The following is a 27832-nucleotide window of genomic DNA, read 5'->3' as shown; positions in this document are numbered from 1 at the left end:
AGGTAGAGCCCTGAACTAGATGGACCATTTGTTTGAACCCATGCAGCTGCCCTGATGCTCTTATAAAAAACACCCTAAGCAGCACACTCCTAGTTAGTGGCTACAACCCTAGACCTCCTTCTTAAAGCAAAAACAATATTTATGTCTCTCTCTTTAAGAGAAACACAAAAAGGTATGTCATCCTTGCATGTAGCTCTACATACTTCCACAACGAGAAGGGTCAATGGTTTATTAATTAATCAACTAATATATTATTTAATATATCCTTTATACTGGAAGCCAGCGATCACTTACGTCTACAAACATCAAAGTTATTCATTTAAATATTCTTTTATTACCATCAGTGAGCATTAATGTTAAGGCAGAAGACTCAACTCTACGTTAATTTATGGATTATATGGCAAATTAAGACTGTAATAATTTGAGTTGAAAAACAGCATGCATTGGCTTTGAAAAAAAATCATTCTGATGCTCAGTTGTGCTGGTCAGCAGGATTGAATTACAAATGTTACTGTGTGCATGGTGAAATATCTTCTGCAAAAATGAGAAACTGTCTTAAAGGAATCACATCTAAGTATCATGTTATTTTCTGCCTAGATGTCTGGCAGGTGGAGGCCAGCATAGATAGGCTTGGGGTTAACTTTATTGTAATGCCTCAAATGCCTCAGGATATGTGCCAAAACCTTGTGAAGGGTACATATGCAGCTCTCTAAATGCTGTATATCATCCTAATCCATGGAGAGTACAATAGATCATCCCTGAAGGGTGCAGGCTTCTCTATTCAAATGGAGTATTAAAACAGGCATGCTCCTTAAACATTTATTCGTCAGCAGGAGTTCATGTTAATTTGACTGTACAGTTTTTGCATTATGCACTATTTCATATTTTGTTCTAAGATCTTCAAGATACTCTCTTTACCACAGAAAAAACTGTCGAAAGTTTATATGTAGGTATGGAAGCATCACCTTCATAGATTATGCCACAGATTTCTGCTGGCTGAAAAATGACAGAAAGTTTTGCAACAATTCATATTCTTATAAATGCACGCATGCACATTTTGCATTTAGCTTGAACACTCCAGATGGACAGTATTGAAAAGCCAGGTGAATTTCTGGTCCAGAATGGCAGGACAGGAGTGAGCACTGAGTAGGACAGCTTTTGCAATGGCTGCTCGTATCTCATCCCTCCTTCTTCCTCCCGGCTTTGCCCAATTGAATGTTCATGCTCGTGCATTTGTGACCTCCTTGCACTTGCTTCCAACAAGGCTTGTCACTTACACTAGTGGGTTTTATTACAATATTTATCTAGGAGGAAGGGAATTTCGTCAAAAGAAATTTGACCAGCCAGATGGTGAAAGCAGCTTCTGTTGTGCCATAGTATAGACGAGTTGAATAACTGTGCTGAAAGATGCAAAGCTCTGTGCTCCCTTGCTCTGTATCCAACTATTTTCCTTATAGCCACCATGGCTTTGAGCCTCAATTCCTGAAGCAGCAAAGGTTTGCCATTTTACTGTTTACAAGAGGAGAGTAGTGCTGAATGCCTGGCTCTCTTGCTGAATTCTGGGACACAATTTTCCAAGTGCTGAGTGCAGTTCCAAATAAAAAGCAGATGTGATTAATTTTTCTATACTCATTTCTGTAACATGCATTGTGTTGCTTGGCATGTAATCTACGAAAGCAGCTATGACACATACTGATTTTTCTCTTTTCAGGGAAATGAGATGTGTGTGTTATAGTTTGGTGGTGGTGTTTGTTTTTAATCAAAAGTATTCCCGGGAAATGAATGTGACTGTCAAGTGTTCTGCACTTGGATATGAAAGCCAACAGACTTCTGCTCTGCACGTGAAAATTTCCCAAACCATTGATCTGCATGAGCTGAGCTCCTATTCTTCATCATGCAGAATGGGGTGCAGCAAATGAAAAAATAAGGCAGCAGATGAAGGAAATCCCAAAGGAATCTCTTCATCATTCAAAGCATAATGTCATTGTCACAGGATACCATAGAGGGCAAAGCAACTTATAAATTCAAAAACCAATAAGCAGAATTAATGGAAAAGAATTCCTTTATGGACTATTAAAAGACTATTAAGGACTATTAAACACCAGGCACGAGTGCAATTTCCAGCTCAGGAAATCTCTGGGCCACTGAGTACCAGACACAGGAGAGTACAGGGGGAAATATTGGTTTGTCCTTTTACTTGCCTCATACATCTCCCGTATCTGTTCTCAAATCTTCATTCAAACCCCACACATTCTTTCTTAGCTGAAAAATCTGGCTAAAAATACTGAGATGTAATGTGTCCCTAGAAAAAAAGCTTCCTATTTGTTATTGTCTTGTGTCAAACAAGTGCAGAGAGGCCCCAAGGAGGGTTGAGTGGCTTGTTGTGAAGGATGTTCTCTATGCCAGCAAAGACTATCTATGCTAGCGTGTTTTGGTTCTCATGCCCCAAGCCATATTCAGAGCAGAAGCTGCTCAGACGTGACAGTGTGTGACCATGCCTTGCCAATGCTTGGCTTCTCAGCTAGCCCTGGCTCATATCCAACTAGACTGAACAGGACTGCAGCCAATGAGGGACTGACTGCATTTCAGGGTGTATGTAAACCCATGGGAAGACAGTCTTACTCCCGGGAACAGTAGGCTTGATATCCTACTGTCCCACAGAGGTAAGAGAACACCTGCAGGAGATCCTTACTCTATGCATAGCCCAGTGCTGCCCCACTCTGCACTGAGTTTAACCCCAATAGTCAGGAGGTCCCTAGGTGATATTATGCTGCTGCCAAAATTGCACCTAAAGAGAGTGGTTACTCATAGCAGTTGTAAAGCTTACAGTGAAAACTTCTCTATCCCTCTTCCTGAAGCAGGGAACCAACAAGCAGTGCATTTGCTTGAGTTTGACCTCAGTGATGTCAGCTTCAGGTGCGTGGAGCATATGCAGTGCTCTGCTTCCAAAGAGTGTTACACTGAAACCCAGCTTCTGCATTCACCAGAGGTATCAGCCTCTTGTTCATTGTTAAGGCCAAACTGAATGTGAGCTTTTCAGGATCTTTTAGAGCTTTCCCATATCCCACTCTCCCAGAGCTATCAGAGATTTCCCTTTCCTGAAGAACTTTGCTCTTTACTTCATTACTCTTTGCTCTTTTCTTCATTACTCAAAACTTGCTCTCAGAAGTAATGCAAAATTTCAGGGAAAAAAATATAAATGCTTCACCTTGGAGCTGACCAAAACTACAAGGTGTTTAATCTTAATATAGTATGGGTCTTATTTGCATATATATTGTGACAAACTATAATTTCCCTGGAATACTGACTGGTAATAAATGTGTTTTTTCCAGTTATGAAAGTATGCTTACTGTAATTTCCTTAATTCAAGGGGAGTAAGACTGGTTTATATCAGCTGTAAATCTGATTCCACAGCTATGGTAGTGTGACTGTGTGCTGTTTTCTAATCAAATAACCACTGTGAAATACCTGATTCACTTTGCACCCAACAGCTGTACTTTCAGCCTCTGTTCCCAGTCACACTCTGAAAACAAGCACAATAAGAAAGGTCGAAACAGCTGCAACTTCTCAAGAGGAAAAAAAAGGAGGGAGAAAAAAAGCTTGTTGTCAGGCTCCAGCTTAGGAAGGAAGTAAAACCATTTTTCTTATCCGTCTCATGTGTGTCAGCTGTCTTAGAAAAATTACTGCTCTGTGTTGTAACAGAAACTCCACAATATTTAGTAAACTACAAACTCCAATCTATTCATGGCCAAATAAAAATTTCATGTTTCTGATGGGGCTAAAACATGCTCAGTATGTCAATGGGCTGCAATTATGCTCTGGGAGAGCTTTGGAATTCACCTTCCGGCCCCAATTATCTTCCTTAGAAGAACTCATGAATCTTCTGTGTTTGGACCATCTAGATCAATTTGATTTTAGTTTTAGATTTTGGCTGAAAAAATATACATCTAGTGAAGGAGGCTGCATTTCCTTACCAGTATCAGTGTTCCAGAGCTGTTAAAGAGCATAATTGAATTTAATCTAAATAAAAGCACAAGCAGAAAACAACAGGTGACTATTTGCTGACTGGATAAGGCATAGCTGCTTTTTCAATCCCATTATTTTTGGCTCCTTTGATGCTTTTTTTAAAGAAGCAAAATACAGGCTATTCTCTGATAAATGCTGGGTCATTAGCACAGCCATAAGCTGCAGCGGTGTCACTTGTAAAGATGTAATGTGATCTGGCTCTAAATACATCAAAAACCTAAAATCAGCTAGCCATCAACTACAGAAGAAAAAAAATGTGTTCTCAGAAACTATATATTAAACTTTCTCCCGATCTTTGCAGAAGTGCTGTGCTTTAAGTTCATGGTTAACAGTGAAGTAAGAATGGAGATGGAAACAGACTCAGAGGTGAGATGTGGGTAGAAAGAAAAAAAGTGATGAGAAGAACGCTCAAAAGATAGACTCCAAGAAAAATCAGAGAAAGAAAAGGAGGATCAAATTTCACTACTGATCAAACATAATGGTTGACTACTGATTAAGCCAGGTGAATGTGAGAAACTTTCAAATAATGTTTTCTTGATTATCTGTAGCTTGCTATTGCACTATGAGTGCAGTCTGCAGACAGAGCTACTGTGCAACTATTTCTTCTAATCTCATGGATAACTGCTAGTGCTGAAGTCTATGCCACAGACTAAATTGTCTAAACACAGACTTGAGATTTAGTACTTCAAAGAGGTTCTAAATACAAGGTGAACTGCATTCATTAGAAGAAATTTATATTTGAATACATATTTTTTCTTCTTCTTTTAGATAGTTACTTGAAAATATATTATGAAGATATTAATACAACATAGTCTGTTTTATAAACAGGTTTCCTGGTAGATGGAACCATGCAACTCATTTTCTCTGAAAGTAAATCAGTCTCTGAACAGGTAAGGTCAGCTCTGAATAGATGCAAGTTACAATCAGTTTGCACAAGAAAATCCAACATTTTCCTGTTCAAAGAGCTAAAAATATTAGTGCAAATGATGCACTGTGCAAAAGGTAGGCGTGCAATAAGGGAAAAAAACAGAGGATCTCATGCAAAACATTACAGCAGCTTTGTGAATGAAACAAAAAAGAGCAGTTAAATTTCTTTGCTAAAAAATATGGGGAAGTGACTGGGGATATTGCTTTGATGAATATTCTGACTTTTTAATCCATTTTACTTCAGTGTTAGTTTAATATCTCGATATTTAACTAGTTCAATTTCATTGCAGTTAATAGCAATATTTCCATAGAAACACTGAAAATCTGCTTTTGTTGGGCGTTTGCTGATGAACATGCTTGAAAGCACTTCCTTGATAACTGGAAGTGTTAAAGAAATAAAAGATTTAATGGAAGTGAACATTACATTCTGCAAAAAGACACATCTTCTGTATCCTAGTGACATACTACTCCTTCCAAGACCATTTAAAGGGAAAAAAAAAACCAACACAACAACAATAAGCATTTTATTTGGAGCTGGTGTCATTAAAGCTAGTTAGTATGCTTATTCTTCTGCTGGTCACGCCAAACTCACAAGGAAAGAGCTCCTTCTTATTACAATATAAGACCAGTGATGATTTCCCTCTGTAACTCAAGCCAATCTAATTCAACGATGAGAATATTTCTGCTAATGACAATATGCAGTTTACACAATAGCCTTTCTTTTGATCTACTGCTGAACCTGGAATGGGAAATGTATTCTGGAAATATTTTAATTGTTCCATGATTTGGGTAAACGTCTGAATGAAATGCGTGGTTCAGGACTTGAATGAATAATTCAAGGAATCCTGCAAATAAAAATAATGCTGGCTTGTGCTTTCCACCAAAGCTCCCTAAAAGCTTTGTGACAGCCAAAAACAAATGCAGTGAGTAAGATAGTGCTTGTTACTAACTGTATTTTTTAGATAGGGAAATGGCTTTGGAAAGGTTAAACAAATTGCTCATGTTCGCTGTGTGAACCAGTATCTATGTTTAAGAGCAGAGTGTAGGTTGCTCCTGTGCTTACTGCGTAGCTCTTAGCATTTGCCTTTCCTGCCTTAAGACTTCCTGCAGCTTACAGATAACGAGGCTGTCAAAGGAAGTTCAGGCAAAACTGGCAGGGCTGTCACTGAACATTTTGTTAAATTCCTATCTGTTAGAGGGAAAGGAGAAATGTAATTTGCTCTGATTTTCTCCTGTTTTCCACCTGTCCTTTGTGGAAAATTACTTTGACCTCCATCTTTGCGGGATCACTACAGACTGTGCAGTATGGGATGGGTTCTGCATCCAGACTGTGCAGAAGGCAGAAGTCGGGGTATAGGCTTCCCTTTGGCCAAAATAGGTGCCTGCTGTGGGTTAACAAATACTGGAGACGTGTGCAAATCTGCCTCCTGGACATAGTAAGGACAGAGAATGAGGGGAGGGGAGAGAAGAAAGAAAGCGTGTTATTTAGACTTATCTGATGACTTATACCCTACAAAGATTCTTATAAGAAGGTGCAGTGCCCAAGTGTTTTCTAATGGAAAGTTGCCAGAATGCAAAAGCTGGAAGGGCCCAGCAGCTCCTGATGGCCTTCTTATTCGGTGTAATTTAACAATGGTTATGGGTAACTGTACTATCTTTGATGACTCACCAGCCCAGAGGGCTGCCAACAGTTCAGGACAAAGTAACACTGTCAGAGTGAAAAGGACACAGATACTTAGGTACAAGAGGGATCTAGGCTGACATACACGCCCAGGCTGGATCCTGTGGCAACTCCGGAAGCCAGGCTCTCCAAGGTGGTCACTGCAGGTTAACAGTGCTTGAAGTAAGATGGGTAGATAGAGGCAGCCCTCACTGCTTTCAAAGTATTTTTTCTTCTTATGTGTGACTGGCAAACTTCAAAAAGTCTGTTGCCCCTATGAGTTAGACTTATTTCATTATTCAACTACAAAGAAGGCATGCAGATGAGTCTACCTACCTAGATCAGTTATGCACTCAGTGGAGGGAGACAGAATTCAGGAGTGTAATTTACCCCTTATTATGGAAAAACTCTTTTAGGGCAGAAAGAAATGCTGTCTAAAAGAACAGTGTGAAGAGAATGACTTGTAAAATCTAAGATGCAATCAGAGATACTTCTAAGCACGTAGGGGAAGAAGTTAATCTCAGTTCTTCAGCTGTGAGTCATAATCTCATATGGGTACAATAGCAAGTAATTTGGTGCCATAAAAGTGGATCAGTATCTAGAAGCAACTAGTGTTCCTGTTTCTGCACAATAAGCTGTCGGGGCATTTTATTTCAAGTTAGGTTTAATCTGATCTTCTAGATCAAATGACCATATGAAGCACATGTCTGGAACAGTTTGAAGAATCAGTCATTCTTTTAGAACTTTCTGCCTCCAGCTGGTGTTAGAGCATATTCAGTATGTATGCAGGACAGAAAGTTCAGTTCATTTTCCTTTGAAAGAAATCTAGTCTGTATGGACCAAAACAGTTCTCTGGATTTAACCAGATGGACTAATTGGAGATTGTGGTGGAATTTGCTCCAGAACCACTGCTCCAAACCACAAATCCCATGTGTATATTTAAATTGCTGAATGCTCCATTAGATGCTTTGTTTATGTTCCAGAGGCTCTATTTTGCTCAGCAATTTGAATTTTCTAACACCCTCTTAATCTGGATAACACTGGTCCTCACTTTTCCCTGCTCTGCAAAACTCTGGAGTGTTTTTTTAACGTGAAAGTAATATTTACCTGCATGAAGCGTCCCTCTGATGTTCCCAGATTGGCAATGGTAAGGTTCCCTTTGGTGAAGATGGATACTGAAGTTAACAGGATGTTGTTGAACTGGCCCATGAACAAGTCAACCCTCTGCAAAGGAGTCGTAACTTCTAAGCGGTATTCATCATCTTGTGCTCTGCAGTATGAAGCATTTCTTGAAAAAGCCTGTTAGAAAATGAAGTACAGATGAGTACTGTCTTTATGAGTAAGAATAGATCTTTGTCAGAGTGAAGTCATTTAGCACAAATGCATTTGACCAAAAGTATTTTAAAACGTTTCAAACTTAATTGCTTCATCAGTTATGATGTTCCTTGAGGAAGGCAATGACTTCTTAACATTATGGGAATGTTTCATTTATTTATTTATTTTAACTTTTTCATTCTGTCTGTTAGAAAGAAGATCATAGGATCTTTATTTAACCAGATAATATGTGTATAAGAACACGTATCAAAGTATCCCTTCTCCTAGTGAATTCCATAATGCTACTTCACCTGGGCTCTATGAATTCTTTGACTGCAGAGCTTGACCAATAACACATTTGTTTCTAAATCACTGATTCCTAGAAAATAATTCTCTAAAAAACATTTTCCCCCACTTTTTCTGCATTAAAATAAGATTTTCCAACACTTTTCTTATTTCTGTTCTATTTTTCTCCACATTTATTTCAGTAATAAGGCAGAAAAGTAAAAGATGGAGAAAGAAGAAGGAGATAAAGCAGGAAAAATATGTTTCTGATTGTGTATTTTAATGAAAATGAGGTTGAAGCCAGATTTTTATAATTATTTAGGCTGTCATATTGATCATTGATTGCTTATGCACTATTTTGTCCAATCTCTAAGTCTTGAGTGAACTATAATGATGTCTTTGCAGGATTTTCTACTTGCAGTTTGGCAATAGAGAATACATGTTTTTAATTTTCACTGGAAAACATCTTGAACAGTACTCTTTAAGGCTTGTCTAGAAAAGAATATAACCTGCTGTTCTGATAACTCAATAGTAATCTGTTAACTGAAAATTCCATTACTATTGATACTACATCATCTGTTTAGGTGAATTTGTACAATAACCAGGAACTCCCTGAAGGATCTCTAACTAGTTTAAGTTTGGAAGTCATCTAGTGTCTTCCCAGTGTAGCATACTTTATGAATAAACATGTAGGAAGATTATAAAGGATCTTATGATGATTTCCTCTGTCAAAATCAATACTGAGCTAGGTTTTTCCTGATTTTGTATTGATTTGGACTTACAAACATGTTTTTAAGATCCTTTAAAAGCTTGAATTAAGCCTTTTAAAGACAGAGTCTTTCCATTAAACTCAATAGATTTGGATACTTCAAGTACAAGTGGGAGTAAAATTTTATTTTCATATTTTCTTGATTTGGATATTTCTACATATCAAAGTATTATGAAAAAGAAAACAACCCAGAATTTCTTGTTGGCTAAACACTGGTGAATTCTGGAAAAAAAAAACCCGCAGTGCATTGATAATGCTACTAGCAAACTGATCAATATAACAGCTCTGTCCTTTGCAGTTGAATTGTTGTATTTCTGAACTGTGCCCAGCAACAGCAGTGGCAGGTGAATCCTTGGAAGTTGCTTTCAGCGGTAGAGCCAGCTTTTCTCCAGGTGTCCTGCCTTTTTACTGTATCATTTATGTAAAACACTGCCTAAGATCAAACAAGTGCACCTGAAATCTCTATACACAATCTAATGACAGAGAAAGAGGGCGTCCAGATTATATCTGATACAGCAGTCACTTCACAGTTTGGTTATCCACACGCTAGAGTGTTTTCTCTATCAGCTTTGATTTTAAGTGTCAGTGTATGTTAGGAAGTCAGCTTATACTTTGCATTTAAGCACACTGAACATTCACTGAATACGTATTTTTAACCCAGTATTTGACACGGTGAAATCATCAACAATAGATAAATTCTACTATTTGTTTTGGCCACCAAACAAGCTAAAAGCTTTGTTCTTTTGCACTCATATCCTATCCAGTTGAAAAAATTTTCTGAAACATCTGTGCAAAGATTACTCATACAATGAGTATGAGCAGTTCAACTGCAGAAAGATGTGCACTTTTCATGTTGTTTGAAATAACGCATGTTTCTGAGTTTACCCTCCCTCACCTTGGGACCTCTACTCTTTGCTGTAATTCCTTTCCTTCCATGAGCAAAAAACAACTTTGGGGACAGTGTTTCTGTGCTTAAAAAAGAACTTTCTCCAGTTTGCTCGTCTCAACATATTTGAATGTCCTTCTGAAGTTCTGTTCAAGTTCATTTTAAGAAGTAGCTAGATTTTCCTACTTGCCTTGACACCTTTCCTAGCCTCCCTGAAGTCAGTTCAGCCACAAAGTCAGTTCAGCCTTCCTCAGAGATGTTGTAATTTTGGGTATCTGCCCAAGGACCTTCGGACTATTCCACATATGGCTCTCTTACGAAACCTGGCGCTTCATGGATCAACCACAACTTAAGGTTAGCTGTTCAGAAAATACCAACACTTTGATCCTTGGGTAGAAATAGAGAGATTAAAAGGATACTTAGAAAATTATTGAAAGATTGATAACACAGAAAACCTCAGTGAATAAGCTGCTTTAAATTAACTCTTTGAAGATTGAATCTCTCCCTCTCTCTCACTTTTTCACAGTGTACACATAAGTATCCTCTTGGCTGTCAATGTGGAAAAATAACTGATGTCAGATGAGGCACTTGGGATATTATGCCAAGTTCCAGTGACAAATCACACAAATATTGAAATGGACGATTAGAGCACGCGTTAAGTACTTGGGTTGGGCTACGCTGCCTCTCTTGTGTGGTGAGAAGTGCCAATTGCACATAGATCATAGCGAGGGCTAATGTAGGTGTGCCACTGGAATGCAACAAGGTGCAGGCAAGTCCTGTCTTTTGTCCATATCCAGAAGGGTAAGAGATAGCACATTCTATCTTACTTGTTCATAGGGGAAGTTTTGATGTTTCAGGATTTACCCTGGTTTTGGTCCAGGGAAGACAAACACATTGAAGAAGTTGCTAGAAATCTTTGAGCTGGGCTATCAGAAGCACTTGCTGTTTGGCAGTTAACTGATGATTTACACACCATGATTAGACTTAAAAATAATATTTTGGACAGAGCTGCGCATGTGAAACTGAAAGTGTAAAGCATGGAGATCATCTTAAAACCACTCAAAAACCCTTGAAAAAGTACCCAGGTAAGTCAGTGTCTTGTACCTAGTCTAAATAGCTAGACTCGGGGATGAAAAGTCCCAAAAAGTTTAGATTTTTTGTGAGCATTTCTGACATTTGTAGCAATGTTATTTGGAGAAACAGTTCAGTAAGCATTTCTCCAGGCTGGTCTTTCTAGAGATGGCCAAAACCTCTCTTCTTGTTTAAGTGCAGCACTCAATTAGGTAGTGATGTTATGTCTTGATCTGATGCTTAAGGTCTTGAATAAACTAGAAATTAATGACTTCATCACTGCAGAACATCTCATAATGTTTTGCAAGCAATTTGGAGTACATCATTAAAATTTAACTTTAATTTGACAAATTGAAGAAATGGACTGAAAGTAATGAGATTTACTAGTATCAGTTGTAAGATACTAAAGTTATGAAGGGTAATTCAAGTACATTGGAAATAGGTGGAAGTCTCATTTCCTTTTGGTTAGTTTATATGACTTTTCACTTCTTGGCTCTCAGGAATCAAATTACTAATATCAGCTTTAGTTTCATGCTATAAGGTCCTGAGGTCTCCAGAAAGGGTATTGGGTACTCAAAAGTGCCTAAAGCATTTCTCTGTTGAGCATTTCTACAGCCTAATGTGGATCATGGAGAAAGGAGCTACTGCTGCCTGAGCTGGAGCTTGATATCTGAAAATGACAAAATCCATTTTCAATGAACAACTGCTATAAAGGAAATGAATAGATGATTCTACATAACAAATTGATTCCCAAGCCAATTTAAAATCAAAACAACATATGAAGACATTTAGGCAATCACCAGAATAGTTTCTTATCTCTTCTGCTGTGGAGGTCAGTGAATCAAGATGAATAAACTCCAGTTTTCACAAGTGCATTCTCTTATGCACGGATACACAATTGTGAAGAACTTATGTGTATAACAGACTGAACAGCAACAGTAACTGTGAGGAAGACAAAAGAACCTCATCAGATTTTCCTCTCTCAGTTTTCTTGAGTGTTTCTAGCCAACAAAGTTTTGCTGTTCTGTAATGCATCCATATTTTTTGGGTAGTGTACAACATCTCTCTCCAGGTGAGAAATGCATTTGATCACTGCATCCTTCCATATGAAAGACAAGAAGTAAAATTCTGGCAACAGTAACATCAGTGAAGCCAAGAAATTGTCTGAAAAGGATGAGTGACTTGATAAGCATCGTACTGGAAGCCTATTAAAGGGCTTGATTTAGAACTTGTACCATCTCTTTTCCATCCCCAAGTTAAAAAATGTGAGGTACATTATGAGCCTGGCCTGCCTATTGTTATTATCTTTGAAAAGAATTACTCCTCGGATTTCACAAACCTCATAAATCTTCCCAAATGTCATATTCCAGTCTATTTAATTATAAACTCAGTTAGGGAAGACTACTAAGTCCTCGTTCTTATAACTCCTTGACAAAATGAGGTGAGGAGAAAAATAACCAGGACAACCTTACGGGCCTCCGGCAGGTTTATGGACCCTGTTCATTCTGTGCCTTTTTCTGTCAGTTCTCTTTGCAAAGGAACAGTCTCCTTTCTCCTTTCCCATGTAGTTTCACACCATAGCTGATCAGAGTGAATAAAACACAAGGGAGAAAATAAGACATATATAAGTAACTTTCTGCACTGATCCCATGGAGGAGTATTTTTTTCCTCTACAATTTGCAGGAACAAAAATTTGTGAAATTGCGAATTGAAACTAGCAATTCTAAAAAGGATTGGGCACATTTGTTTTCCATACTGTACACAATTGTTTCAGTTCTTTGAACATGATTATGAACACAATCAGTGATTATATAAAGAAAAATTACAGACATTTATTTTTTGTAAGCAACTGAACAGGGTTCTTCTGTTTCTAAGAACTTCTGCAGGGGCACTGAAACTTAGCTTTGCATGGAAAAAGAGCTTTTTCCTCTTTTTGTTTTAAACAAAGAATTGTTTTCCTCTTCCTTCCTCTTTTTTTCTATTATTCCTCATGTATATGAATGTGATTCGAGTTTTTATTTATTTTTGTTGTTTTTTTTTAAATAAAATACCTGGGAAGTATGTTCCCTTTCTGAGAATAAAATTTCAAATCTTAACTGCAAAGTATGAGACATGAAGAAAAATCAAGATAGAAACTGTCAAGCAATGGTAATTATGCAGTGGCCAATACTATGTGTTACTATTGCCTGACATGGTCTCAGTTACATAGGAAACTAACCCTTCAAAACTGTACTTGTTCCAAAAGAAAGAAAAATTTAGAGGGAATTACTGAAAGATCTTTAAGGTACACTTAGAGCTTCCACAATTTGATCTGGAACTCACATAAGTCAAATGAAGGATTGTGCAAATGTTTATGACTCCCAGAAAAAGAGAAATCTTTAAAGAATTCTACTGAAGTAAAATTTTACGTAATATCAACCCACTAACTCCTATACTTGTTGCCTTGATCTACTTCACTGTTAAACGAGGAGGGGAATGAGTTTACTGTAGTGGTGCTCCACTTAAGGTAATAAGGTAAAAAGACATCCACGTTAAATGTAATTAGTTAATACAAATTAAGATGATTATATGTTCTATTGTCAAGATCATTCAAAGAGTTATTTGCTTTTGTCATTGAACAGTGCTGCATTAGTTCTCATAATTCGGTTAGTGCATTAGCACTAAGTAAATCTTATTGATTTGGGAGATAAAATGGACCTAAGTAATCTTCGCATTTTCCTTATTTCCTTTACATTAATTTAACATTTAACTCAGTATACAGATTATCAAATGAGAGGTGCTGACTAATTACAGATAGTGAATAAATAAATAGGAGCTGTTGCTATAAACAGTTTAGATACATATTTATACAGTACATTAGGTGCACCTTTTTCATAGAAATCCTTGTTTATGTGGAACCTGTGATGATGCAGAAAAGCAGAATTTCATGTAGACCAAATATTCTAAAATAATGCTGAGTGTAGAGACTCTTGTTCCAAGAGAATATTGCTCAACAACTGCACTTGCAGCCAAAACAGTGGTACAAGAGATGTGTGGGATAGACAGGAGTCCAGAAAGTAGAAAACCGTACAATTGGCCCTAATCTGTAGTCAGTGTATAAAAGAAGAGTTGCGTATGCCTTGAGAAAATGAAGCTCTCATTATCACTTCCCCTAGGATCATTCCTCCCCTAACTTATCATTGTATCAACTCACTGCATATCCAATAGAACTAATATTTCTTTGTGACTTGCTTTTGCTTTCTGAGCCATTTATTCAATGGTTTTTGTCCCTTTGCAGTATTTTTTTTTAATTTAATATGGAATTTTACTCTGATTTTACTTGTGTCTATGGAAATCAGGAGTAATTCCACTCTGATGGAAAATTTGTCTAAGTTCTTAACCAAGGAAGACCAAGTGACACAACAGTCTCCTGGATACTAATTGCCTACTGTTGCTTTAGTGAGCAATAGTGAAGGTGATAGCAATATACGGTCCTGAGTCAGATCAAACTGTGAGCAGAGAAAGTGCTGAGGTAAGGGTGGTGCTGAGGGAGCTGAAAGGCAGATGTCTGCTTTGTCAGGGTTTTTGTTCTTAAATGCATACAGGATAAAAAAGTGTCTTTCATAGATGTGCAGAAATGGAAGGCTGAAAGCTTGTTAGACTCTTACAAAGCTCTCGTATCTGAGATGGATGCCCTCTGGATATGCTTCTTCATCATTTGGCAGCAGAAGCTGAGGGAAATTCATTCCTGACTTAGATGTCTCAGCTAACTATCAAAGCCAGGTGGGATAAATCCAAGACTTAGTAGATATGCACATTGTGCTGCAGAATCAGCTTCCTCTTTTCTGGAACATGCTTTGTATACAAAGGAACCCAATCAGCTCTCTCAGTAGGGGCTGACAGGGTCCCATTGCAAACCACTCCTCTGCAGTCTAGATAGGAACTTAAAGTGGAACAAAGGAACCTTGGAATTTGCTTTGCACCCAGGAAAATAGACTTAGATCTGAATACTACATCTCCAATGAGTTACTTAGTGCCGCATGCCTACTAGTCTAAATTTTGCAGACTTCTTGTGGGACTGTAAAGTTTTTCACATTTTTTCAGAGTTACAAAGGAAAACAGAAAATTATTCTACGTCCAACTCCAGTTTTTAGAGTTTAAAGGGTTTCACAAACTCCAAGGAATAAAAAAACACATGATCAGAATATCCAGACATCTATGTGAACAATTAAAAACATTTTCTGCTTGAAATGATTTCTGTGAAATTCCAGAGAAATGCAGCACTATCACTCTCCCACACTAATATCCAACAGGGAACCCTGCCTTTGGTGGAAGAATTTGATTAAAAACTCTGGAAATTGAACATTACTAGTAACTCTGGATGATAAAGCAGTGCCCTTTACAGAAAATGGTAGGTTAACAGATACCACTTTTTCACAGAGAAATTCAGCTTTCAACAAGAAGATGATAAAATACCAAGCAGCAGAACTGGGAGCCAGAGACAGGTCCTTAACAGGAGATCAGGAGATGGAAAACTCTGTAGTTTATCAACACTTAGATTAACAGGTCAGCCCCCAGTCCCCATATATGCTGTGGCTTTGAAGAGTCTGCAGACGTCTACAACTCAGGGCAGCACAGTACTTTCCACAGAAGGTCCTTGACCTCCTTTTTTCCTTGCCTTGCCTTTTTCTAGGGAACTCTCTTGTGTCGGTGTCCCTGGGCAATCCCAGGGCCAGAATAGCCCTCATCTCAGTGGTTTATGACTCTGATGAATCTAGACCAGCCTGAAATAACCATGGCCGCACCTAGCTGCTTCTTTTGTGCAATTCAGCCTGTTCCTGCAGCCATCAGATTTTCCCCAGGCATGCCTTGCAAGACTGAGTGGGTAGGTGGCACTGTACCTAACGCTGGAGGGACTTGGGGGGGCAAGCACCCCTTGCAAAGCACCCACTTTGTGCTACACAGGACTCAAGGGACACTGATGGGGTATTTCCTGGACTTTCAGCAGACAGGCAGTGAGTTCAGAGCAGGAACATGGACGCAGCCCATCATCTTACTAACATGATTTAAGCCTGTTTTAAAGGGTGTCAGTGTGTGTTGCTCATGACCAAGTTGCTCCTCATTTATCCTTCTGAGAAGTCAGAACCCAGCTTGCACAAAAACTGTATGGCTCGGAGCATGCTTCACACCCAAACAGAGCTCTGTGTCCCATTTAATGTAGCATTTAAAAAAAGAATAAATGATTGAAACAATCAGATGGATCCTGGTACTTGACTTTCAGGGGAACAAGCTAGACACATTCTACTCACAATACAAAAAACTTCTCTACACTGTGAGATTATCCAAACAAACCACATCTACCCTTTCTAACCAGAGTGATTGTGGTGCTATTTTTAAGCCTCCTTTTTTATTTTATTTTTTTAAGCCAACTGGTGTGGGATATTAGAGTTATAGGGCTTCAAAAGAGTTATTTGTCTCTGTTTATTATATTAAATATTCCTAGACATACCATAAGGATAACAGATCAATAAGTGCCTCTGTGGTTTCCTGATAGAAGGCAGCAATTATTTTCTTCCATTACAATATAAGCATAACCCAATTTTACTAATCTATCATGATATGTAATAGTAATAAAGAAGCATCAACGTGTGTTCATTTTACTGTCATTTTATCTCTTGTTTTGGTTGTTTTCTGTTTTCAATTCATGTCCTTCCAATATGATTTTTATCGCTTTGTGCCTTTCATTCTCCAGGAGTGGCAACCAGCTTGCCTTGCTTTAGGACACTTGTGGGAAATGTAGTAAAATCCTGTGTGTGATTTCTCTTTTCCCAGAAAGTAAATGAAGTATGTTAGCCTCTCATCTGTCCCTCTAGAAGGAACTCTGTTGAGTTGATTTCATTTTCAAAGATGCTTTTCCATGGACGTCAGTAGGGATTGAAACTGGTTACTAGAGAAATGTGCTCACAGTAGTTTGGTAAATAACAGACACAGAAAAGCTAAACAAAGACTGTAAGATTCCATTCTGACAGTTGATATATATAGTTGAGATTGTCAAGGCTAAACTCAAACCATTTTCCTCACATGGAGAGTCCCATTCAACTCATGATAGAGGCTGAGACTACTGGGCTCTGTCTGCAGATGAAATAATTGGTATTTGTCTCCTCAGCTAAGTACACTTCCACTCCAACATTAGGGCTGAAAGTGACTAAAAGCTGACATCCAGTTTCCTCCTCGTGGGTGAGGGGATTCCTAAACAGTGATTCAAAACCTTCCACAGCAGCTACCTCTCAGATATCTTTGTACTGACTTGGACAAGAAAACTCCCTTACTACAACTCCACATTTTACTTTTAATTTGAAGCCAGTTCATTTTCTTCCTTTCTGTCATCCAAATGACAGCCAGCTCTTCACTGAAGGAAATTGTTAACTGGTCACAGCTCCACTGAAGTACATCTGATAAAAGTCAGATGCACCAACAGATTAACTTTTCCTAACCCTGACTTCAATGAGATCAGGCTTTGCCTTCTGAAGTATTTCACTTAAACACAAATGAAAATGTTTCATTTTGATTTTAAAATGCTTTCCATGAGCACTGTGAAGCACAGTTGAGCCTGGATTTATATCTTGTGGTCCACTGACTACATTCTCCCACTGAGCTCTGACTGAGACTTTTCCCATGGGTGAGCAATTCCTGCTCTGGTCCCATTTAGTCCCTCTGCTGTTTATAAGGGGGCTCCTTGCACATCATCAGTTCCCACAGCCAGAACATATATTGGATCTGTCTCTAGAGTCACACTCGAATTCACTTCTATAAAATTTGTAAGGGTTGTATTTGTCTGGAGAACTAACAGAAAGACAGGCATATCATAGCACTGATTTAGAAAAAAAGGCTGAAAGCTAACAAATTTTATTAATCACATCAAGATTAGTATAAGTTTTTTTTTTTAAAAAAAAGGTCAAAATCTGAGAAGAAGATAGGGTAGAGGAAATGCTTTGGTTGCTTTATTCTGATTTATTTTGCAGCCCTAGCATCCTTTAGCAACCTTTGTCTCAACTGTACTGAAGAATAGACTCTTAGAAAGACGGACTACCTCAAAGTAGAACCAAATTATGTATAATTTTCTACTTGGAATTTTTTTGATAACATGAAATGGTCTTCATCAATCAGACTGCAACTGTAGATTATCAGATATCATAGCAGCCTCTTGGAAACACTGCTAAAGGCTTTTTTTTCTTTTTAATTTTGAAGTTAGTGGTAATTCTTATTCACTGATGGACTCTTTTCACTGTCCTATGACTAACTCTCATAGTGGTCAGTGTCTTTTGCTTGCTTCAGTGGTCTGCGGTTTCATTCTGTCAGTGTTAAAAAGAGGATCATCTTGGCAGCATTACAAAAAGCAAGTTTTTAATTTTGCCAAAATAAACTGTGACAAACTCTCATAGTTTATAAAAGCCTTCTTTCAAGTTGAAGGTGACTTACAAAGTGCATTTTAATAATCTACAAAAAAGGACATAAGAGAAGTTGAAAGGTTTGGGATTTTGTTTTGTTTTGATCTCCAGCAAAATCAAGGGAGTTCAGCTCTGACAAGCAAAAACGTTCCTTCTTCTGCCTGTTCCTTCCCTTCCTTTGCTCTTCAGACTTTCAGATCTGTTTTGCATACCTCAGAAAAACAGGTATGTAAAGGATGCCTGGCAAATTCTTGCCTATTTTTTGGCCAAGTGAAACCTGAAAATAGCTCTGATTATGTTTTCTGTTGGAGCTTTAGTGATTCTTCTGGAATAACGTGTAGAAAATGGAATGGCAAAGCTTGACAATCTTGATATCTCAGCGTTAAGCAAACAATCAGAACAAAAAAATCAGACTGTCTTTGTGCCATTTAGAGGAACCACAGGAAATCACAGCAACATTTTTGCCTTTATCAATTTAATGTAGCAGAAATCAGAGTTCTGATGACATTTCTTGAAAATAGGCAACTATAATAAACCGTCTGCAGTATAAGACATTCAGTTCTGATATGCAAAGCAGCAGCAGACTCTGGAAAAGCTTTTGAAATAAGAAAGGACTTCCCAGCATGTAAAAAGTGGCAAATTATTCTGTCAATATTTTAATGGTATACTTTGCTACGAAAAGTCACCTTATGAAACAGGTCTATAGGCAAAAACAGAATGAGATAAGTCAAAGGCCATAAGACAGTTGCTCACAAATAAAATACCCTTGGAACAGGGGGGAAAAAGCATTTTCAGAGAAGAACAATGTTCATTGTGAAAAATGAGCTGAAATGTGAAAATAAAACAATATCAAGACCTGAAACGAAAAATTAGGACAGCAATGATGCATTGAATGTCACTGTACTTACTACATGTTTGCTCTCTTGCTTTTAGTTCCTGAAAATTGACTCCCCTCTCCTCACAAAGGGGATAAGATGCTACATCAAGTCAGGCCAGTTATCCTCAGGCTACTCTACTCTCTGATCTGGAAGTCTTGGATGGAGAGCAGAATAAACCACCCACAATTTGGGAAGAAACAGTCAGAGACCTACTGTTCCACCTGCACTACTCCAAGTCCACGGGGCCAGATGAGATTCACCCAAGAGCACTGAGGGAACTGGCTGAGGTGATAGCTAAGCCACTTTCCATCATCTATCAGTGTTCCTGGTCAACTGGAGAGGTACCAGAAGACTAGAGGCTGGCCAACGTAATTCCCATCTACAAGAAGGGTCTTAAGGAGATTCAGAGGAACTACAGGCCTGTCAGCCTGACCTCAGTGCCAGGCAAGGTTCTGGAGCAGGCTGTCTGAAAGGGAGATCACAGCATCTGCAGGACAACTGGGGGATCAGGCCTAGCCAGCATGGATTCATAAAGGGCAGATCTTGCTTGACCAACCTGATTTCCTTCTATGATCTAGTGATCTGTATGGTGGATGAAGGAAAGGCTGTTGATATAGTCTACCTAGACTTCAGCAAAGGCTTTCACACTGTCTCCCACAGTACTCTTCTGGAGAAGCTGGCAGCCTATGGCTTGCTCAAGTATGCTCCTTGCTGGGTAAGGAACTAGGTGGGAGGCTGGGCACAGAGAGTGCTGGTGAATGGAGTTAAATCCAGCTGGTGACCAGTCATGACTGTTATTCCCCAGGGGTTGGTACTGGGGCCTATCCTCTTCAATATCTTTATTGATGTCCTGGATGAGGGCACTGAGTGCACCCTCAGTAAGTTTGCAGGTGACACCAAATAGGCTGGAAGTGTCAATTTGCCTGGGGGTAGTGAGGCCCTATGGAGCAATCTGGACAGGCTGGATTGCCGGGCTAAAGCCAATGGGATGAGATTCAACAGGACCAAGTGCGGGGTCCTGTATTTTGGCCACAACAACTCCAGGCAGTGTTACAGGCTTGGGGTAGAGTGGCTGGAAGACTGTGTAGAGGAAACAGACCTGGGGGTATTGGTGTTGATGCTAGGCTGAACATGAGCCAGCAGTGTGCCCAGGTGGCCAAAAATGCCAATAGCATCCTGGCTTTTATCAGAAATAGTGTTGCCAGCAGGAACAGGGAAGTAATTGTCCCCCTATATTCAGCACTGATGAGGCCGCACTTCAAGTACCATGTTCAGTTTTGAGCCCCTCACTGCAGAGGAGACGTCAAGGACCTGAAGTGTGTCCAGAGAAGGGCAATTAAGCTGGTGAGGGTTCTAGAGCACAAGTCTTACAAGAAGAAGCTGGAGGAGCTGAGATTGTTCAGCCTGGAGAAGAGGAGGCTCAAGGGAGACCTTATTGCTCTATATAACTACCTGAAGGGAGGTTGTAGTGAGCTAGGGGTTGTCCCCCTCTCTCACGTAACTAGTGATAGGACTAGAGGGAATGACCTTACACTGTGCCAGGGGAGGTTCAGGCTGGTTGCAGGAAATACTACTTTTCTGAAACAGTGGTCAGGCACTGGAATGGGCTGCCCAGGGAGGTGGTGGAGTCACTGACCCTGGAGGTGTTCAAGGAACATTTGGATGTTGTGCTGAGGGATGTGGTTTACTGAGAACTCCTGGTGATAGGTGGAAGTTTGGACTGGACGATCTTGTAGATCTTTTCCAATCTTTGTGATTCTATGATTCTACCTGTTGTGGTTGCAATCAGCATCCACTGGCAATGCCTGGATCTGAGAACAGCAACAAGGAGGCAGTCTCGAATGCAGAGGCCATTGTGATGATGCTCTGACTGGATTGGACCTTGCCTCTGAGCACATTTCCACTACTGGATAAAAGCCACAGCATCTCTGTGATGGCTCCTTCTCCACAGATGCTCCCTCCTAACTCTACCCTTTCATTTCAGACACTCTCAGCTCCTAATGAAGCTGGCATCTGAATGGCCTGGGTTGGGCAGCGGGCTGAGCTGGTCTCACTGGAGCAGCAGAGGCCTGTGGTGCCCACCCTCAGCCCAAGTCTTCCCCAAAGGCAGACTGAGCTGTTACCATGCTGACCCAGCCCTGGCTCCAGATCACAGGGCTGATCAGCCTCCCCATGGCCCCTCTGGCCCTGCCCTGGGGCAGAGGGCAGCATGCTGCCTCACAGCTCTGATTTCCTTTTATTTGTGAAAAGAAAGTCCCACAGAGAGCACATTTAAGGCCCTGCTGCATAATTCAAAGTGAGAATGTTTTATGTTTCGAAATAAATTTTAGAAGTATCCTATTTCAGATTCTGTATTTCCTTACAAAGTGCTGCCACGGGCACAGACACTGACCAGAAAGGAATAAATAATTCCTGTGCTTCCTTCACCTCAGTATCTCTGCAGTCACCTTAACACGTGGTGCACAGAGCAGCCACTTTTACCATCCAAGACTACTGGCATCCTCACTCAGACACACTTTTAATAGATACTTCTTTCATTAAGAAAACTGATTTCAGTGGGACCATTTATGTATTAAGCATGAGTAATTGTATTACAATCTGGCTCTCTGTGGCATGTTCCAAACCAGCACTTTCTTTTTTTTTTTTTTTTTTTGAAAGAGAGCAGTGATTCAGCATTAACAGAGTCTAAAATATGAGTGATATTTTCAGAGACTCTTCAGTGCACATGGATACAAATGTTAATGAAGACTTCTTTAAGATAGTGAAAAAAATAATTCCCTAAACATTCTACTTATCTGCAGTATGGACTGTCAAGAACACAGAGTAGTCATTTACTTAAGAATAAAAAAAGTCTTTTTTTTTTTCCCCAGTTCCAGTAATACTTAGCACTGTAAGGACCTCAGTGATTTTCAGCCAGTTTACAGAAACTCATTCTTACAAGGATGAATCATCAGCTGTGCTAGGTAATCTGAAATCACCAGGGTCTTACTTTCTGTGACCGAAGATGTGAGGACAGCTATTTAACAATGGCACAGTCAAAGAGAGACCAAGAGTTCCGAAATGTAAAAACAAATATTTGTCACTTACCCTGTTCAAGCAGTATTTGCTATCTTTCCCATAAAAGTGCTGCAGACATTTCATGTTCTGCTTGTCAACGATCTTGTTGAAGAATTCATTGATTGTTCGCACAGAGACAGCGCAGACAGCAGATCTGTTTGTTGGTTCTGAGGAATCTGGTTTGCTTTGTGCAAAAACACCATAGAGAATATCATCATTCAATCCAAGGCCCATTTCATGGGCTAGAGCTGCACCGGGTTTGCTTACATACGCAGCTTGCAAAATGTTGAATACCTCCTTTCTAATGGACCTCTTCCTCCGCTTTTCAGTAAAAATACACTCAAGAGGCATTTCCATGTAGGAGCGCATCTCTGAATCTAAAGTGCAGAAGCGGATAATTCTAGTGTGAAAAGTCTGGGAGTCAAGAGATTCTCTCTGGACAGTCAGAAAATAGACAAAGTGATCGTGTTCAAAGGCGTGGACATACTTAATGGGATACGAGTCGCGGAACTGAGGGAGGATATCTATATAAGACTGATCTGTTAGAAATTCAAACCCATCCTGTGTTTCTTTCAACCTTCTAACTGATATTGAATGCAGTACATGAGGAGGTTGAAATGCAGATGTCACAGTGTTTCCAACAAAGAAGTTGACAAACCTGTCCTTTTCGGTCACCAAAACTTTGGTTCCTAAAGTGCTTACAACACAGTCAGGACAATTATCTGCCTCTCCGTCTACCTGTGGTGAATACATGCAGTGCACCTCACTTTCTATGTCAGCAGGGTTGTCAGGGGGAATGATGTGACGGTGACAGACACCTCCAGACACGCTACCACAGCTGATGAGCTGATCATCGTAATAGGTTTCTAAGAGCAGAGCCATGTTCACATTATCCTTCCATATGCTGTTAGATAAATTAGCTTTATCTTTGCAGTCTTCACACGGTGCGCAGTCAGGACTTTCCAAAATAGGCCCAGTCTTGTAGACAGAAATGTTTTGGAGAGTCTCATTTAGTACATAAATCTTGTTGACTGCTCCAATGTAAACATGATGCTTGTATAAAACTACATTCTGAATTGGCGTCTCTGTGATGAAGTTAGGAAGATTGTATTTTACACTCAAGTTCATCTCTGATTTTTTAGCTGCTTCTTTGCACTGTCCATGACTTCTCTGCAGTAATGCAAATAGGAATAGGATAATCCCAGAAGGATAGGCAGTAACAGGCTTCATTGTCCGAGGTTTTATCTGTCAAAATACATTCGAAAGAAAGAAAAAGGTTATGTTTCATAGAATAAAACATGGGTTTATCAATCAACAAAAATCTGTTTCTAGACTATGAATATTAGCTGAACTATATCAGTTTAAGAAGTGTCATAATCTAGCTTAGTGTCCTTAATAGCGTTGTACTAAAAACTGCTATGATTACTGCTCTTTCTGGGTACTCATTTCACTGCTTTCAGAACAATTCACAGCAAGATTTTATGATGATAAATTTCCCAAGCACTTTTGGTGCATTGTACAACAGTAGAAGAGAGATGACTACTCCTTCATTGGCATTAAAACAGCTGGCTGATAGGATTTAGAACAAGATGGTGCATAGGTAGCTGAAAGCAAAAGTGCTCAAGACATGCACAGTGCATACAAAGCAGTTATAGCTCTTTAGTGTGTGGATATAAGATACTTGGCAAGTACCCTAAGGGGCTGGAATGGTTCTTAGCACAGCTGTTCAAAAATAAGAAATAGAAGGGATTAAATAATACACAGATCTGAGCTGGGATTGGGCTTCTTTTTTAGTCTGTTGCATTTTTGATTAACCATGGGTGAGACTTTTCTCCATAAGAACAAAGGAAAAATCCTTTCCTTTCTCCCCCGAGATCTTTCATAAGGGCCCATTTTGGAAGAAGAATGTTTTTTTCAGCCAGCTCTACTTCTTAGAATAGTAATTTTCCCTAGTGTTGACAAGGTTTTGTAATATATTGTTAGAATATTTTATGCATCATGTGGTGCCTGGCATGTGCAAGTTTTATTTTAGGCCTTGTACCACAGCAATAAGTCACTCTGGTGAACCTTTAGAAGATACAGGCATATCACTGTATCATAAACAAAGGGGTATCAAGTGACCTAGAGCCATTAACTGATGAAATAAAAAAACCCAACACTTTTCTTTTTTTATTTTTCCACACAATTGTTTGATGTGGCTTTGGAAACCAAAGGCAGATGACTAGTGTGATATTTCACCCCCTTGGAAGATCAATTAAATGAGCTGCGGTTATGAGTTTTTGGTGCAGTGTCCACACTATGCCCCGTCACACCAGACATTTTCTGTTAATGCCATGACACAGTTGTTAAGCCAAATTTAGCTCCTTCATGAAGAAAACAATTAGGCATTCTAAGAGCAATACGATCACATGCTTCTGGAAAATACTGATATTTTGGCTATAGTTAAGCAATTGTTAGTAACACAGAAATGCTTAAAGGATTCAAAATAGATGACCCTGAAAATTACGAACTAATAGTAGAAATCAGGATTGCTATACTGAATTATAATTTCATTCAGACTTTAAGCAAAATGGGAAGATGACTATGGAGCTATAAATGAATTCAGGGTATCTATATGATTGATTAAAACAATGCATCAGTAATTTTCCTGCATTCCATTTTACTTCAGCATCTACTGAATTCTTTCACTGGCTTACCTCATTAATTACACAGAATAATAGGTTTTGGAAAATAGGACTCATTCTTCCTCCCTGTTATCTGATAAGAGTCATAATTGAGAGCTGGGATAAAAATCAGTAACACAGGCTGTTTGCAAGTACTAGCTGGTAAGGACAATTCACACTTTTGGTATTAAGAAGTGAAGATTCTTTTAAATCAACAACTTATTTTATATTAATCAGTGATAACAGAATTCTGAAAAATAACCACACACAGATGTAAGTTCCAAAGTAATAATAATTAAAAAGAACAAGAATTTGTAATTGGGAAACAGCCACAGTACACATAATGCTGACTTTATATTTTATAGGGTAGCAAACTGCTTTCTCATCCCATGAAACTTCTTGCTGTTGTGGACTTTTTCCTGCTCTGTACTGGGATGAAACCAAGAGCTTTCCAAGCTTGTGTGAAACACCCGAAAGCCTCATGCGATCCAAGAACAACCATATTCACGTCCCTGAACCATAAGTTCTGAGTTGGGAGGAGTTGGGAAACTGGTCCAACTGTCTACCTCCTTTTGGCCAGCACTTCCACCCTGAGAAACTGCTAAAACTCATGCATTCCTGCATTCAATTCTGACAAGTCAACATGTTCTGACAAATAACGGATTAAGCTAAAAATTCCAAAAGTGCTCTGTTTCTGACACAGCACAGAAGCAGATATATTCTTTACATCAACAAGTTTTAACCCAGGTGATAGAGATAACTGAAAAACAATAAGTGGGACAAGAGTTAGATGAGGATGAGGATGGTTCAACATCATTACAGGAATAAGGACATAGGGTTATTTGTCAACCAAGCACCTCCTTTGTTTCAGTATATTTTGTGCTACGCTCTTTTTATAGTGTGTTCCTAGATTGATTTCCCAACCAGTAGGCCCATATACAATCCCTCAGTCTTCACCAGTTCTTCCAGTCTCTGGAAAAGGGATCCCTACCTGTCCAACAGTAAACTCCAGTGTGTACTTTAGAAAGATTCATAGAGACTAACATATCTTTTCCCTCAAGCCACATCATGGGGTGTGAGATCAATATCCTCAGCTTATATTCAATTGCTGAAAGAGCACCAGTTAGAATCTGTACTCTGGAGACAGAAAAATTCCTCCTCTGACTCTTAGCAAATAAGACACAAATCAAAGCATTTAGTTGCAAGAACAAGAGTGGGATTCAGTATATTGCAGCAGATACCAGGAATAATAGGTAATGCATTTTACAACAAAGGGAAAGAAAATATGAGTGACAAATAAGTCTGCTCTCATATCTATTGTTGTGTCTTCCTTTGTATGTTTTTGAGATGCTTCAAACGACCTCCTAGACAGAAATATGTGGATTCCCACCCATAGGAATCTTAGGCTCCGTATGTATCCTGCACTGCATCTATAGAAGTGTTGCTAGCAGGATAAGGGATGTGATTGTCCCACCCTCTTCCCTCATGAGACCCTATCTGGAGTACTGTGTCCAACACAAGAAAGACTTGAAGCTGTTGGACCAAATCCAGAGGAGGGTCATGAAGATGGTCAGAGGGCTGAAGCACCTATCCCATGAAGAGGCTGAGCTGGGTTATTCAGTTTGTAGAAGAAAAAGCTCTAGAGAGACTTCATCGTGGCCTTTAAGTACTTAAAGGGAGTTTATGAGGAAGGAGACATTTTCCACAGTCTGATAGCAATAGGACAAGGGGAAATTATTTTAAAAAGGGGAGAATTCGATTTTGTATTAGGAAGAAATTCTTTACTCAGAGGGTGGTGAGGCACTGGCACTGCCTGCCTAGAGAAGCTTTGGATGCCCCATCCCTGGAGGTGTTCAAGGCCAGGTTAAATGGGGCCTTGGACATCCTGATCCAGTGGGTGGCAACCCTGCCCAAGACAGGAGGTTGGAACTAGACTACCTTCAAGATCCCTTCTAACCCCAGCCATTGTATGATTCGATAAGTGAACAGCTGCAGGGAAGAACGTTCCTCACAATGCTCCAGCAGAATGAAAATCTTCCCTCAAGGTTTCTGAAATCAGAAGGTGTGGGCTCTACTGTAACACATGTATGGCTTAGGGATGACATAAGAGTTGAGTGAGGAGTACATTGTGCAAAGCCTTTGTTTTGGTATTTGTGATATTTTTTTTCCCCACAATCCTCACATCACAGAAACTCTGCTAGTACTCAGTGAGACCCCCATGACATTCAGTGCCTGTTTTTATCTTAATTTGACCCAGAGTCTTTCTCTGTTCCAGAACCATTGCCTCCAGCAGAGTTGCTTTTTGTAACCTACAAATCAGTTCATTGCAAACATACTTCACTAAAGAAGCAGGAAAACTCTGGAGATTTAAGAGTTTAGTACCACCTATTTCAAATGCCCAAGAGTCACAGTTCTCCTAAGCACACATTCAAATGCAATGTCAGCTGAACTTAAGCACCTAGCGTTTTGCTGAATTTGAACCAAAATACTTCTGCTAAAAGATATACTTTTCTTTCTGAATTCAGGTCAAATAATTATTTGCTGTCTATCACTTGCAAAAGGAAAACAAGTAATCTCTTTATTTCTCTTCTTGATTTGAATGATGGATGCTGTCCATTCTTTCGTGACCTTTTTTTGACTTCTGTGTCAGTGACTCTTTCATGTATCTACAAGTAGACTTGTAAGCTTTGGCCTGTGATAACTATCCGCAAGCAATAGCTGTGGATGGATTATGCCTTTTGTAAGAGAAATTTTCAAAGCCTGTGTCAGGATGTGCTCATTTTTCTATCTCTCAGCAGACACTAGCTTGTATAACTGAACAGAATTTGGTCAACTGTTGGCTAGTAATGATGTGTCATACTAGTGTGCC

The 27832-nt window shown here is 39.3% G+C and overlaps 1 protein-coding gene across 1 annotated transcript in view; it reads right to left on the bottom strand.

Annotated features, from left to right (window-relative positions):
• The window catches only part of MET (MET proto-oncogene, receptor tyrosine kinase), a 69108-nt gene extending 45578 nt beyond the window's left edge, over window positions 1–23530 (bottom strand). Inside the window, exons 1-2 of the mRNA XM_065743479.1 lie at window positions 22331–23530; window positions 7721–7912 (exon numbers count right to left, since the gene is read on the bottom strand). Of these exons, the coding sequence (XP_065599551.1) occupies window positions 7721–7912; window positions 22331–23530 (1392 nt within the window). The remainder of the gene's footprint in view (window positions 1–7720; window positions 7913–22330) is intronic.
• Between the last annotated feature and the right edge of the window lie 4302 nt (window positions 23531–27832).

This window comes from Cyrtonyx montezumae, unplaced genomic scaffold (genome assembly GCF_038088225.1).
Source record: "Cyrtonyx montezumae isolate F1298 unplaced genomic scaffold, pur_monq_1.0 scaffold_3, whole genome shotgun sequence".
Taxonomy (NCBI): Eukaryota; Metazoa; Chordata; class Aves; order Galliformes; family Odontophoridae; genus Cyrtonyx; species Cyrtonyx montezumae.
Note: the sequence above shows the minus strand (reverse complement) of the source record. Positions and strands in the feature narration are given on the sequence as shown.